Source organism: Vombatus ursinus, unplaced genomic scaffold, assembly GCF_900497805.2.
Source record: "Vombatus ursinus unplaced genomic scaffold, bare-nosed wombat genome assembly UNPS02000749.1, whole genome shotgun sequence".
In the NCBI taxonomy this organism is placed as follows: Eukaryota; Metazoa; Chordata; class Mammalia; order Diprotodontia; family Vombatidae; genus Vombatus; species Vombatus ursinus.
In genome coordinates, this window is record NW_020940527.1 from 16,697,002 (window position 1) to 16,712,281 (window position 15,280).

At 34.9% G+C, this 15,280-nt stretch overlaps 1 protein-coding gene across 2 annotated transcripts in view; it reads left to right on the forward strand.

Annotated features, from left to right (window-relative positions):
* NRG3 (neuregulin 3) overlaps nucleotides 1–15,280 on the forward strand; it is a 1,130,481-nt gene that overhangs the window by 976,675 nt on the left and 138,526 nt on the right. Inside the window, exon 4 of one of the 2 annotated variants that reach the window (XM_027860767.1) lies at nucleotides 6,440–6,466. In XM_027860767.1, the coding sequence (XP_027716568.1) occupies nucleotides 6,440–6,466 (27 nt within the window). The remainder of the gene's footprint in view (nucleotides 1–6,439; nucleotides 6,467–15,280) is intronic. The other variant, XM_027860774.1, reaches the window with a different exon arrangement.

Sequence of the window (15,280 nt, forward strand, 5' to 3'; positions counted from 1 at the left end):
TCTGGAGATATAATAATTCAATAAGGTTAGTCAAGAAAACATAGAATTCAGGAAGTGTTTATGAGTTCTTGACTTCAACTAATAAAACCAACTCAGAATTTTTGGGTAGATCCTCAACAGAATTTCTTACATCCTTATAATGTTTCTTTTGAGGGGAAATTGTAATTGTTCAGCCTCAATAATCTCAATAATTAAGGTTATTTCCTTAATATAGATTTTATCTGGCAACTTTGGGATTTTTAAAACCACTTGGGTAAAATAAATAGAAGACCACAAGTAATTAGTCAATTTGCCAATGTCAGAAATATTTTACGTAGGTATATACATTTAGCAAATATTTTGTCACTTTTCCATCATTGCTTCTATGATATCACTCCTTTCAAAATTGCTTCATGGCTTCCATTTTTGCAAGAACTCTTCAGTCTACTTTCAAAGAGTTTTCCTTTCCTATATCATCTCTACCTCTCCAAACTAATCTACTAATCTTTCCCTGTTTTACTTCACCTGGGCTATTCTTTTCACTTTTCAACAAGTACCCCATACCTCATCCCAAATCCATACTTTTGCTTATGCTATTACCTTACTGGAATGGCTTCTATACTCCCTTCTACCTATCTAACTCCTACTTTCATCTCCTGTCTCCTTCCATAAAATCTTAGCGAGCAACTGCAGCTTACATACATTACTCCTCTCCATGATCTCATGGTTTGGGTATTATTTCCCTGTGCAATTAACTATGTGATGTCTTATATGTATTTGACTGTTTCATATGTCTTTGTATTTTCTCTCCAGTTAGATTATAAACTCACTGAATGTAGTGGCATATGTGTAATATTTTGGGGGCATGATAAAAAAACCAACTGATGAATCACCTAGAAGCATGAACTATAGAGATAGTTCTGAGGTGAAATAGCTCTGCGACCTTGGGCGAAACATGTGGTCTCTTTGAATCCCAAATTCCTTGATATTAAGTGAAGATATTAATCTATAATTTACATTCCCAATTGTGGTCATTGCAAGAATCAAATGAAAAAATAGAAAATTGAAATTCTGAGCAATGGATTTTCATAAAGTGAGAGGATGTAGAACATTCAGAGAAATTATGTAAAATAATAATAATAATAACAATAATAATAATACCATGGAGGGAAAACAGCTATTGATTTAAATTATAGTTTCTTTTTGATACCAATTTAAGGGGCATGCCCTCTAAGGAAAAAAATTGCTATAATTGACTTCTAATTATATTTCACATAAAATAACTCCATGAATGTTTAAAATAAATTAGGAAATAATGCAGATTAAGCATCACTTCAGCATGCTAATTCTAAGCCTACTCATTTGTTATGAAATTACTGGTTGTATTGCACTCAGATGTGAACTTTACAAGAATAAGGAGAAACTCAGAAACAAAGGTCCATGAACAACCTCTTAAAGTAATTTGGCTCATTGTCTTGAGGAATGTCTATATAAATTCTGTTGTAAATATGTTCATAGAGTACAATAGGACATCCTACGTATTTAGTGTTCACTAGGACTTATGATCTCTTTCTTTAAGTGCAACGGTACAGTAGAAAGAGTGTTGACTCAAATTAGTAAGTCCCCAATAAAGAATTTTAATTTCTTTTAGAAATTAGAAAAGATGATTCTTCTTTCCTGGATGTAAGGCAATTGCTTCAGGCTCAGGAAAGGCATAAGAATTCACCAATATAGAAACAAAAGACTAGACCTTAGATATTGCAGGAACAGGGATCCTTACATCATTGACTCCTATCATAAACTGTCCTCTAAGAATATTTCCTCAAAGTAGTGAATTCTAATAAATACAACAATGCTGACAGAAACAAAAACAAAACAACAATAACAACAAAAATCTTTCAAAGGATGCACCTGATGATCTGTAATTGTACTAAATAAGAATCCCTAATTTTTCAACTTTGAAGTCCTCATTACTTAGTTAGAAAATACCCGAGAGTTGAGGTGAGTCAACACCATGGCCAGCATTCTTTTTTTTGTTGTTGTTGTTTTTTTGGCTAGGCAGTGGGGTGACTTGTCCAGGGTCACACAGCTAGGAAGTGTCAAGTGTCTGAGGCCAGATTTGAACTCAGGTTCTCCTGACTCCAGGGCTGTTTCTCTATCTACTGTACCACCTAGCTGCCCTTTCATGATCAGCATTCTGGTCTGTGACTCAGCCACCCATAGCAAGAACATGGAGAGTGGTCTGGCTCTTACTAATAATAACACCATCATGTATTAGGAAGAGTCCTGAATTTGGAAATAGGAGATCCACATTTGAATCCAAGATTTAGCCCTTACTAACTTTATGGTACTGGGTAAGACACTTACTGTTGTAGACCTAAGTTGCTCATCTATAAATGAAGGAAATAGGACTAGCTATTTGTTTAATCCCCTTCTAACTCAAAACATCATAATGAATGAATGGATGAAGCTTCTATAGTGCCTACTGGAATTTATATTATCAGTGATTAAGCAGTCAGCCTTTCCTTGAATCTCTTTGCACCATAACATTAATGAGGTGTTCCTTATTTCAAATATTTTGACCCAACATTTTCCAAATGAGTAGGGTCTCAATTAATCTAACATCATCTTAAGCAAAGTTACAAAAGAAAAATATGTTGCCACAATGACCATAAGAGATCTCATACAACAGGACATTGGATTTTAATGCCAAAGAAGCTTTATCTTGCCTAGGTCCCATATCTTGCCCTCACAGATTTCTTCCCAGCAATTCAATGCAGATCTACATGCCACACAGACAGATTACTTCTTTTATATGGCATCAGACAGCAGGTGACTGATGGAAATCCTTGTTGTTTGTGCTATCTAGATGGCCCAATTTTCAGAAGAGCAACTTTTTTTCAACACTGACTTGGCTTAGATTTATTTCTTTCTTAAATCCAATGATTCTTGACCTTCCTTGCAAATGAACTCATTCATTATCTGAGGCAGAGATTATATTTTAAGTGAAATAGTATAAATCATGAAGTATCAATATTGATAATATATTAATATTTATAGAATTAAAGATAAAATAATGTTATTGATTATAATTACTCCTAGTAATAGGGAGAGAGATTGGATTTGCAATCCAATCCAGGAGAGAACTCCTGGATGAGGAAAGTCCATCTATCAATGTAGAATGACATCTTCTTTGCAACTTATATTCTTAGAGTTGCCTAGAGCACTGAGAAGAAAAATGACTAGCTCAACATCAAACTTCCAATATACATCAGAGGAAAGACCTGAACCAAGGTTTTCCTAGCCTTGAAGCCAGTTCCCCATCTAGTACATCATGTTGCCTCTCACTATTATTTTAATAATAGTGCTGTTAAAATTGCTCAAATGTTTATTTCCTCACTTTTCTTAAAATACAATAACTTCTATCTAAAAAAAAACATAACTAGCAAAAAAGCAAATTTGGGTGGAATGAAAAGAGTAAGGATAAAACTTCAAAGCCATGACCTATAAAATGCAGGAGTTATTCTTTTAATTGGTTCTATCATCACACCCATTAATAGGATTGTTATTATTATTATCATTGTATATTTAAGTGCCAAGAGTGTCCTAAATTTTACACAGAACAGATAATGAAATGTGGTCTAATTCTTTTAAATGTGATTTGCCTATTTATGTGTGTGAATCTATCCTGGCTGAGTCAGTTTCCACAAATAACTAATTTCTAGTTGTTTTTCTCTATAGTAAATGAAGATTATCAATCTTTTTTCTCCTAGCCACAGTCCCAAGAATTATAACTTTTGTAATTTAGATGCTTCTTTCTGTGATGATAAGAGATGACAGCTTTTTTTTTCCTCTTTAACTTTTCTATTCCTTCTCTTTTTGCTTTTGAATAATTTAAAAATTATGTGTTTGGTCACATCAGATTTTTTCTTGACATTCATTACCCTTGACACAAGTTGATTATAGTTTAAAGTATTCAAATTGGTTTGAAATTGATCAAATTTACCATTTCTGTGAATAGTTTTCAGGCATGTGAGTCTTGACAATCTGAGTTTTTTGAGAGCATCACATCTGCAGCAGCAGGCGACATTTGGCCAAAAGTAGTCCTTTTGCCTTGGCTTCACTCAGCTGCAGCATAGGCTTCAAGCAGACCTTTTATGATCCCTTGAGATGCTCACAGAAGATGACTACTCCATTTCAATCAATTGAACAATCAAGCAGTAAAAAAAATTATTTAGAACCTACTATGTGCCATCTCTCCTATGACTTTTCTTACATAGTGGAAAGAACACAACCTCTGGAGCCAGAGAAACTGGATTCAAATTCTACCTCTGATACTACCTGTGTGGCTTTGGGCAATTCACTTAACATATCTGGACCTTAGTTTATTCATCTAAAAAATGAAAAGGTTATAATAAATTGTTCCTGAGTTTCCTTCCAGTTCTTTATTTATGATCCTATTATCTAGCCTTGATGAAATATTAAAAGAGTAGTAGGCCTCAGTTTTCTCAATCAATCTCTCAACAACTAATCAATCAACAAGCATAGGTTGATGCAGGGAAGGGAATGATGGACCTGAAGTCAGAAAGACCTTTGTTAAATCAACCTCAGACATTTACAAGTTGTGTGACTCTGGGCAAGTCATTTCAGCTCTATTTCAGTTCCTCCAATCTGTAAAATGGGGATGATAATGGAACCTGCCTCCCAAGGTTATTGTGAGACAATATTTTTAAAGCATTTTGCAAACCTCAAAGTGCCATACAAGTGCTAACTTCCATACTATTTTAAAGACCTACTATGTACCAGAAAAGGCACAAGGCACTGGGGATTTAAAGACAAAAATAAAATAACCTCTGTCCTCAGGGACCTTACTTTCTTTTGGGAGTGGCAACATGCACATCTGTAAATAATGTACAACATTTATATAAAATAAGTAGAAGATGACTTTTTGACTGAAGGAAGATTCTCTTCTAGGAGAACCAGCAAGGAAAACCTCACATAGGTGGTGGTATTTTACCTGTACTTTGCAGGAAGCTAGGAATTATAAGAAACAGAGATGAGAAGGTAGTCTATAACAGACATTGAGATTAGCCTGTGCTAATGAAAACAGATGATGAAATGTTGAATACGGGGAAGAGCAAGGCCAACTTGGTTAGATCATTGAACTGTGAAGATGAGTACAAGAAGACTAAAAAAGTAGTTTGGAAGCAGATGTTAAAGGGCGTTCAATAGCAAGTAGAGGAGAGTGTATTTGACTTTAGGATGGAATCACTGCAATACATTTGTAAATAAGAGAGTTGGATTCGATGAGCCCTGAGGTCCGCTATACCTGTAGATCAATGATATTATGCACTTCCTACTAATGTTGGTCCTCATGATATGAATCAGCTCATTCAGGCAGCTAAATATTACATAGACAGCATACATGTGCCAAGAGAAGTCTGCAATCATATACTAATTACATGGAATAATTATCTTTTAATGAAACTGGCATAAAGATAACCTTGATTTATTGAAGGGCATTACTCTTTCCACAGTCTCTGATAGGTCCTACCCAGCTGAAAGGATCCAAGTAGACTGGTAGCTTTCTATTTATAAATATACACAGAGACACAGATCTGTGACTTAAAATCTTAGAGAGTTTTCTGAGGCTTAGAGAACTGAAGTAATTTTCACACGTAGCACAACAAAGAAGACTCAAAGGCAGTACTTGAATCGAAGTCTTCTTAACTCCAAGTCTAACTCTAAACCTATGATACCAAACTAGTTATCTCACTTGTGTGTGTATGTGTATACACACATGCACACATGGGCACATACACAGGCATAGTCAAAACTTTTTTTTCCCCAAGTCTGATATATCAAAACCGTGGGGAATTTACAGTGCAACAATGAGGGTTAGCAGGCTAGTATGTAACTTACAGTGTCAGAGAGTTGCCTAAGCACACTGATAAAGTAATTTGTCCTTGCTAATTTGAGTAGAATACGTCAAAGGCAAGGCTTGAATGCAAGCTTTCATGACTCCAAAGCCATCTGTCTTTCTCCAAACTGTGCGTATGTGTATATGTGTGCGGACAGGTTTATGTAAAAGAAGTGTTTTTTTATATATTATTGTTTATAAATACCTTATTGGAGACGACCAGTGTTTTGATGTTATGATTGTTTTCTTATGGTTATTCTATATTTACTGTATTTTTCAGAGTACTTCCAAATACCCTCTTGAGCCCTAAGGTGTATACGAATGACTGAGTTAGACCAGGGCTCCATATTATTGTGTCTAAATCTTAAGTATATCTCTCTTGTGATGAGTATTATGGTTAGTAATTTAATATCCTACCTGTTCTAGATGGTTAATACTTACAGTTTTTTTTTGTTTGTTTGTTTTATATGATTCACTTCTAACCACTTCTTTTCTCTCTCTCTCTTTTCCGTTCCTTCTTATATGCTTGCATTGGTATAGCAGACCACTTGGGGATCGAATTCATGGGTAAGAACTCATAACTTATCTCTTTGATACTTTAAAAAGCTATTCCTACAGTTACTCCAAATCAACCTTGGCTTCTGAATTTGCTTGTGTTTGATGTGTCTAGGCTACTGTTGCAATAAAGCAGCAACAACAACATATACTTAACTCACTTGTACTTTATTCACTTACATGACTCAAACTCATAGAGTTATCTAGCATATTTCCATCTGCCTTGTTTTGGAACTGGACTGATTACTTGCAGTTTTATGTAGCTAGTTTTATATTTTTTATACCTTTTAGATTGCAATTTCTTACTGAATATTTTATTTCAGAGAATAATAGTTCTACTGGTTAGGCCTTTCCAAACAGTTTTTATTCCCTAAAGAAAAATTAAACCTTCCCTGCATGTTCTTGTATTTGGATTGCTAAATAGTAGTCATGGTTCTGTAATATCTGAGAGGTTAACTGCGGATGGTGTTATTTTCTGTAATTTCTGACAACATAACACATTGAGTATGATAAGCTGAGAGTGCATTACTAAATGAAATGGTGAGAGAAATCTTAGGAAAAAATGAAGTTTTATATTAATATTCTTCAAAATGAGATGAATCTATCTTAAATCCCTCCCAAGAGAATTTCATTACTGATGTATTTAAAAGACAGTTATAAAGTGGTTCAACAGCACAGATCTCAAGGATAGACTTATAATAAAACATAAATGAGTTATGATTAAATCATACAAATTTTCCATTTATTCATCCATGTTTAAGGATTTCCTTCCCAAGAGACTTTCAGTACTATTCAACAGGAGTTGTCCCCATATATACTGATGGAAGAAAGAATTTTCGGAAAGATAGGAGGAAGATGGGAATGAAGGGGACTAAATATAAAATGAAGGCTATATTTGCATACAGACAAAAAAAAGGTTAATTCAAGATTGATCAGGGGACTATAAAGCTGATGAATATGCTATATTCCTCTGGCCCCAGAAATCATTGGCACCCATCTTTCTCTAAGCTATTCTTAACTGAATATCCATAATTACATTTCTGGAATTACATTGGAAGATGGATTTTGCTCCAATAATCTGCACTACTCCAGATCCTAAATAAGCTGGCAGTGAGGAGGGAAAATGCCCTTTAGTGTGTGTCAATTTCCATGTATAGGAATTTTGTTAAATACTTGCAGTTTGACCTGTAACCACACACAAGACCCTACCAAAATCTGTGTTCAGAACACATTGATGAAGACAGGATAGAACCAGGCAGAATTGTTTCGTCTTGATACCTAAGTCATGGACCAGACCATGGAAAAATCAGACTGAACTTTCCTTCAGCAAACAACAAACCCAGACACTGCCTTCAGCACAAAGGAAATCCAGATGTTCCTGTGGCACCATCCGCTGAAAAAGAGACAAAGAGTAATAGTATATACAATTCTTCTAAAATCACTTAGATGTAGCTCAACTATTTGGTTGCACTGATGCCATACACTGATAACAACGATCTTGACTGATCCTTAGGACAACTCTAATGAGATGTCCTATTTGATATCTCAGAACTATAAGAAATATCTTTAGAGTTTAAGGGGAGATGTTAGGCCCAGAAAGCTGCAAGTGATGATGGGGGTGAGGATTGCTTCTACCTCACCCTCATTGCCAATATTATTGGAGATACTATGAAAATAATGAGTAACACATCCACTTGGGAGCTGAGAGAGGCTGAATTCGGCGCAGCAAGGAAGGGGAATTCGTGAAAACCCCAGGAAAGGAGAAAAGAATGTCTATTCATCTAGAAGCTATGAGATACCCATTTGCTAAATATACTTTCTTAGCTTATGCTTACTTTCCCCTCTACTCTATTTCCTTGTGAAAGAATCTTTAACCAAATATTGTGGAGATATTGTGGTACTTTGGTCCTTGCCATACCTTATCAGTATATATTACTCTGTCAATGTTAATTCATGCTAACTGCAATTATAGAGATGAAAACTAATTCAGTTACATTCAAGAAGACATTACATGGAGGCTCATGAGAAATGGTATTAGAACTCACTTCAGGGTTGCCTCTAGAAATCTGTAGGGATTAGTAGCACCAATCTGAAGCCTAACTTGCAGATAAATTTAGGGACCTACAATAAATATATATGTAAATATACAATATATATACACATATTTACATGTATATAGTGTATTTATCTATATAGGGAATATGTATAAGTATATGTATATATAATACATGTATGTATATATAGGTGTATACATGTATATATACATATGCACACATGTTTATGAAATTTTGTGTTTATACAACATGTTATGCTGCAAGGTAATATAAGTAATAAAAGCAAAATGATTAGAACAAGAGGTCTGAAATATTCAAACCAGCATTTGTCATTTTATCTGTAATTTTAAAGAGTTAATATGAAACAAAAAACTGAAAAATAGTAATTTTAGAACAGATACTTACCCTGCTACTAGATATAATGGAAAGAATATTAGGGTTAGAGTCAAGAAGCCTTGATTGGAACCTCAGCTCTGGCACTTACTATCTATGTGACCATGAGTAAGCTATCTAATCTTTTTGAGCCTACTTTCCTCACCTGTAAAATGGACATAATAAGGCATTTAGCCTTTTTTTCCACAATTTTGGAGGAGAGGGGTATGTTTTATAAAAAATGAAACTGCTATATGAATGTGAAATCTATTATTATTTGCTTTGACTAAAAGAACTGAGATTTTAGGGTCAGTCATTCTTGACCCTTCATCCTGTGAGGCCATACAGGGATATAGAATATGAAAAAATTTTGCAACCACAAACCTTCTTCAACTTGGTTTAGTGAGCCAAACAAGCAATGAAATGAGATAGCTGGCTTAAAAAAAATAACACAAGTAGGCCAAATTTGCAAGGGAGTATCCTTATGAAAAGAGATTATTTTATGAGAATTAACTAGCCAGTGTTTTAGGTGTTCTAGGTTCTATGTGATCTTGAATTCTTTTTTGGGGGGTGGAGTGATCTCTGTTGCACGGAGTTGTCATTGTCTGTGATAAAATATATGTGATCGTTTCCCATCACACAGCTTTGTGAGAGAACAGGTGCAGTATCATTTTGAAATGAACTTATAAACAATGCATCACTCTGAGAATGGCACAGATCTTTTATGCAAATTTACCAATTCTCATTTGGCAGTGTACAGAGAGTTAAATTTCTTCCTTGTGATTGCTAAATTGTTTTCTGGCTTTGCTATAAAAGATAGATTTGTCTTTACACAAAAGCAATGACAAAATTCTGGTTTGTAGCAACCAGATCTTGGCTAATAACATAATTTTGATGAGAACATACATCTGGGCTGAGCCTTGGAAAGGGTGTATTCTATGATTCAAAGAAGGTTCTATGGCATTGGGAATAATTGAAGAGCCTTATTGGTTTCTCACAGAGGAGATGCCATAACAGATTCATTGAAAAATGATACATCAGAATATGTAAAGTGCCTGTAAAGTTATGAACTTCCTTGTGCATTAATGTATAAACATAATAAAAGTTATTATTGCCATCATCAAACAAACTGAAATTCTCTATAATACATGCTCCATCATTTAATATATTCTCATGAAAATCAAATGTTTTCTGTTGAAAAGTCAGTGGGAAAAAAGTGACAGGTTTTTTTTTTTATATGAATGGACAAGGAGTTTTTTTTATCTTTATTATATCATATTTCCAAATCACTAAAATAATTTTCTATATTAATTGAGGAATGAAATGAGGTCATCTTCCTTTCTTAGAATATTTTCTCTCAAATGGGCTTTTGTGGGGAGGTAAGGAAACAAACCATTTAGGTACTTGGAAAAAGTGTGAGTATTGATTTTAAAAAAAGAAAGTTTTAAAATTTAGTTTTCAGTCTGGATATTAACATCAAAGTACAGTAATACCATATATACAACAGAATGGAAAAAGATTTATATATAAAGCTATGACTCTCCATTTCAGAGTACTTACTTTAAAAATTTAATAGTACATAATAAATTCCATAATTACCTTCAAAACTATCCTTCTTGTCTATACTTTTCTGAAATTCCTTCTTTCTTTCTGTGCACTTAAAAAAAATGCTTCAATATCCCTCCTTTTTTTGTCACTCTTTCTAACTTCCCTTTCCTCACAACATGTCCAAGTTAAAACTGAAAGGAGAAAAAAAATAATAAATAAGAATATTCAAGCAAAATTAATCTATAGAGTGGCCATATCCAAAAACACATGTCTCTTTCTGACTCAAGCCCATCCCTCCTCCATCAGGAGACATGTAACATGCTCTGTCATAGAGCCTTTGGAGACATTGTCAGTCATTGCTTTGATTATATTTGATTATATTGTCCTTCAATAAATTATTCTGCCAGTTCTACTCACTTTATTATGAATCAATTTTTTATTGCCAAAATTCTCTAAAATTATCACTCGTCAGTTCTTCCTATGCAAAAAAAATTCATTACATTCATATGCTAAAATTTGTTCATCCATTCCCCAATTGATGGGCACCTGACTCAGATTCTGGTTCTTTCTTTTTTTTTTTCCTTCTCATCTCTCCTTCAGCAATTTGTTTTGCTTACAACTATTCCCTCTTCTTTATTATTTCCCTTACCCTCCCCCCCCAACCTCCACATCTCCCTTTTTCCTTATGAGGGAGTTTATAGAATATATGTATATGTATATGTATATGTATATGTATATGATGTATATGTATATGTATATGTATGTGTGTGTGTGTATATATATATGATTGTTTGTTTAGGTATATATATATTTGAATGTGTGTTTAGGTTTATGTCTGTGTATGTATATATGTACATATGTCTACACATATATGTAAAATCATGTCCACACATGTGGGTATAAAAGTTCGTGTTTCCTTTGATTTGTTTATCCAGATTTAGATACTAAAATGGTGCTTTTTGTCAGGGCCGTATTCTGTCCCTCTGCTGAGTTTTTCTGGGAATTAAGTTTGCCTATCTCACCCAGGATCCTCTCTTTTGCTTTGCTGACCTACAGTTTCCCAGAGTGAGGTATCCCTGGATCTTGGAGGCTCAGAGTCCTGGCTCTTTAGGGCTCTCTACAACATCTGAAGACAGAGTACCAGGGTCCTCATAGTCCATGGAATCCTAGGCTTTTCCATTTTGAGCATTGGCATGCTACTCTGGTTCATACTATGATGTTCTGAAGATTTATGAATTCACCAGGGCTTTTTCAGAGGGCCCTCCAATCTTACAGCCTCTGGACACAGAATCTTACCAACCAGATTTGTCTCTGGCCGATCACTAATCACACTAGATTTCAGTTATGTTTGCCTACAATGGCACAGCCTTTCCTAGTATCTTATTCATTTACCTATTGTTCGGAGGCTGACTTTTGGTCATTTAGGGAGAAAGAGAGATCACTTATTAGAATTTTTCGCTGGATTTGTTTTAATCATTACCTTGTTCTTCATCTGGTGAAAATTTCATAATTTCCCTGGAATAAATATGTGAGATCTGTGTTGCGTGTGTATGTTTCATCAGCCATCTTGGGCATGAGTCCAAATTGACCGCTTCTAATGCATTTTTTGAATTTAATAAATTAGTAAGTCAATGAATATTTAGTGAGCCTACTACAGACAGATGAGCAGGTAATTGAACAGTGGATAGTGCACCAGGCCAGGAATCAAGAAGACAGGTTCAAATCCAACCTCAGACACTTACTAGCTGGGTAATCCTAGTCAAGTCACTTAGCCCTGTTTGACTCAGTTTCCTCATGTGTAAAATCAGATGGATGAGGAAATGGCAAACTCTTCCAGTATCTTTGCTAAGAAAAGCCCCAGAGGCAAAGAATCAGACATGACTAAAATGACTGAACAATTAACAAGAACTATAGAAATAGCATTGTACTTTCAGGGATACAAACACAAAACAAAAGGTTCCTTTACTCAGTGAAATTAAATTCTCCTTGAATTATAAATTGCTTATAATAGCTAATTTGATATAGTATTTTAAAGTTTATAAAGTGCATTACTTTTATCTCATTTGTTTCTCACCACAGTCCTGTAAGGTAGATGCTATTATTCTCCCCATTTTACTGATGAGAAAACTTCCAGAGAGAAGATTAGATCACATTCTTAGGGTTAAACATTTTTTAAGTGTCTGAGCCAGGATATGAACTCAGGTCTTCCTGACTCCAAGTCCAGCACTCTAACTACTATGCCACCTAACTACCCTTAAACAGAAAATTAACATGCCTGAAACATCCAGGAACTATGTAACACAATATGTAGTAGACCAAGATTTTTTTTTAATACTTTAGTGTTTGATTAGTCTATGACTGTATTGGTATGGCTCTTTCTTCCTCTAGTGCATGTAACGACCCATCAATACCATCTTCTCCTGCACAATTCTTTTTCATGTCCTTTCACAGAGAACTTAGCCTTAATAAAGACCATGGATGAACTATGTGCTGAATACCTTCATCTGAGTCTTTTAATATTTTTATTTTATCAGCATAGTACTTTGTCTGTCCATTTGTCATTCCTTGGTATATTATGGTCCAATCTTATTTTCAGGTTATTCATTCCTTGGTGACACTTTTATGTAATTTTTGACACGTAAGTTTTCATTAGTAACAGGGTGGTGACAACAGGAATCCAAAGGAAGGAGAAGATACTCACCTATAAATTATGCAAGCAAATTAAGGAATTTAGAATGTTTAACTTGCAGAAGAAAAGACTTGGTGGATGTGGGATGAAGAAAATACTTTCTTCAAGTATTTGAAGGGCTGTAAAAGAGAAAAGAGATTAGATTTGTTCAGCTTGGCCTCAGAAGGAAGAATTCATGTCAACATACAATAGTCCCTTCAAAGTCTGGGATCCTATGATTCCAAGTTGCAATGAGACAAATTTAGAATTAATGTAAGTCTTAATAACTTCTGACTCTCAGTGTTAATTTAATAGAGACAGACAATGAGACAAAGCCACAGGGATACTTCCAAGTAAGAAACTCTCTTGCTGAGAAGGAAATCAGTACAATTGTAGAAAATGGTATTTAGGAGTTGAAAAAAGAATATAACTAATTTAAACATCTACTACAAACTACTTAGTTGAATTATAAGCTGCTCTTTTATCAGTGACTGACAGTCCAAAGAGAATAATCATCCTAGAGTCCAACTGATCTTTCTATACAGCATCACTGGGCTGAGACAATCCTCAATTTAGGTGCTGGCATATTGTGAGTTGCACCTTTTCCTGGATTCTGGTATTTTCCATATTTGTCATGCCATTCAAAACCACAGGATGCAGTGTTTTTGAGTGAATTAAATCATTCCATAATGATTGTTTTACCCATCTGTTCCAAAAACAAACAACAGCTCAGAATGGTGCCGAATGAGAACTCGGCTTCTCCAGAAACCGAGCAAGAAAAGCATATGAAATGTTGTTTTCAAAGCAATTGGCCATTCCTCCCCTTTGCACACACTATAGCCCAAACCGAACTTGTGCCAATTATTACTTGACATAAGTATTCAAATTGGCAAAAAGTCCAAAGATAATTTCATTTCATTTCATCAGCTCTATCCAGGAGACCCTGGCCACAAGAAATGAGAGGGAGGCAAAGTTATATCCACAACTTCCTTTGCATAGAGATTCATTCATTTTTCTTTGAATTTTTTTCTTTTGGCTTCTGACAGTGAACATATCTGCCTTTAGGAAGTAGCATTTGAGTATTAAGAAGGAGGTACTCATAGGGATAGAGCTGATCTGTTCTGGATTGTTCAATTCAACATTTATTAATCATCTACTGAGTGAATATGAACAGTTGCCAAGTTCTGTTGATTTTATTGCCATGATATCTCATGTTGTCAACTCCCTTCTCTCTATCCTCAGTATACACTTTCAAGTGAGATTTATTTAAAATGCAACAAACCAATTATTTTTTCCTTTTTTATTTTATTTTATTTTTTAAATTAATTCATTTATCTTTTAGTTTTCAACATTCACTTCCACAAGATTTTGAGTTCCAAATTTTCTCCCCATTTCATCCTTCTCCCCACCCCAAGATGGCATGCATTCTGAATGCTCCTTCTCCTAATCTGCCCTCCCTTCTCTTATCCCCTTCCCCTTCAGTTTTCCTGTAGGACAAAATAGATTTCTATATCACATTTCCTGTATATCTTATTTCCCAGTTGCATGTGAAAACAATATTTTTTAACTTTTGTTTTTAAAAATTTGGATTCCAAATTTTCTCCCTTCCACCCTCCTTACCCACCCTCATTGAGAAGGCAAGCAACTCAATACAGGTTATACATGTGTAGTCATGCAAAACATTTCCAGAGTAGTCATGTTATGAAAAACTAAGTATATTTCCCTTCATCCTATCCCGCCCCCATTTATTCTATTCTCTTTTTTGACCTTGTCCCTCCTTAGAAATATTTGCTTCTGATTACCCCATCCCCCAATTGGCCCTCCCCTCTATCATCTCCATGCTCTCTTATTTCCTTCCCCCCTTATTTTCCTGTAGGGTAAGATAGATTCCCATACCCAATTCAGTGCGTATGTTATTCCCTCCTTAAGCCATATCCAATGAGAATAAGATTCACTCATTCCCTCTCACCTTCCCCCCATTTCCCCTCCACTGTAAAAGCCTTTTCTTGTCTGTTTTATGTGAAATAATTTACCCCATTCTACCTCTCCCTTTTTCCTTCTCCCAGTATAATCCTCTCTCATCCCTTAATTTTATTCACCAGATATCACCTCTTCATCTTCGACTCACTCTGTGCCGTCTATCTATCTATCTATCTATCTATCTATCTATCTATCTATCTATCT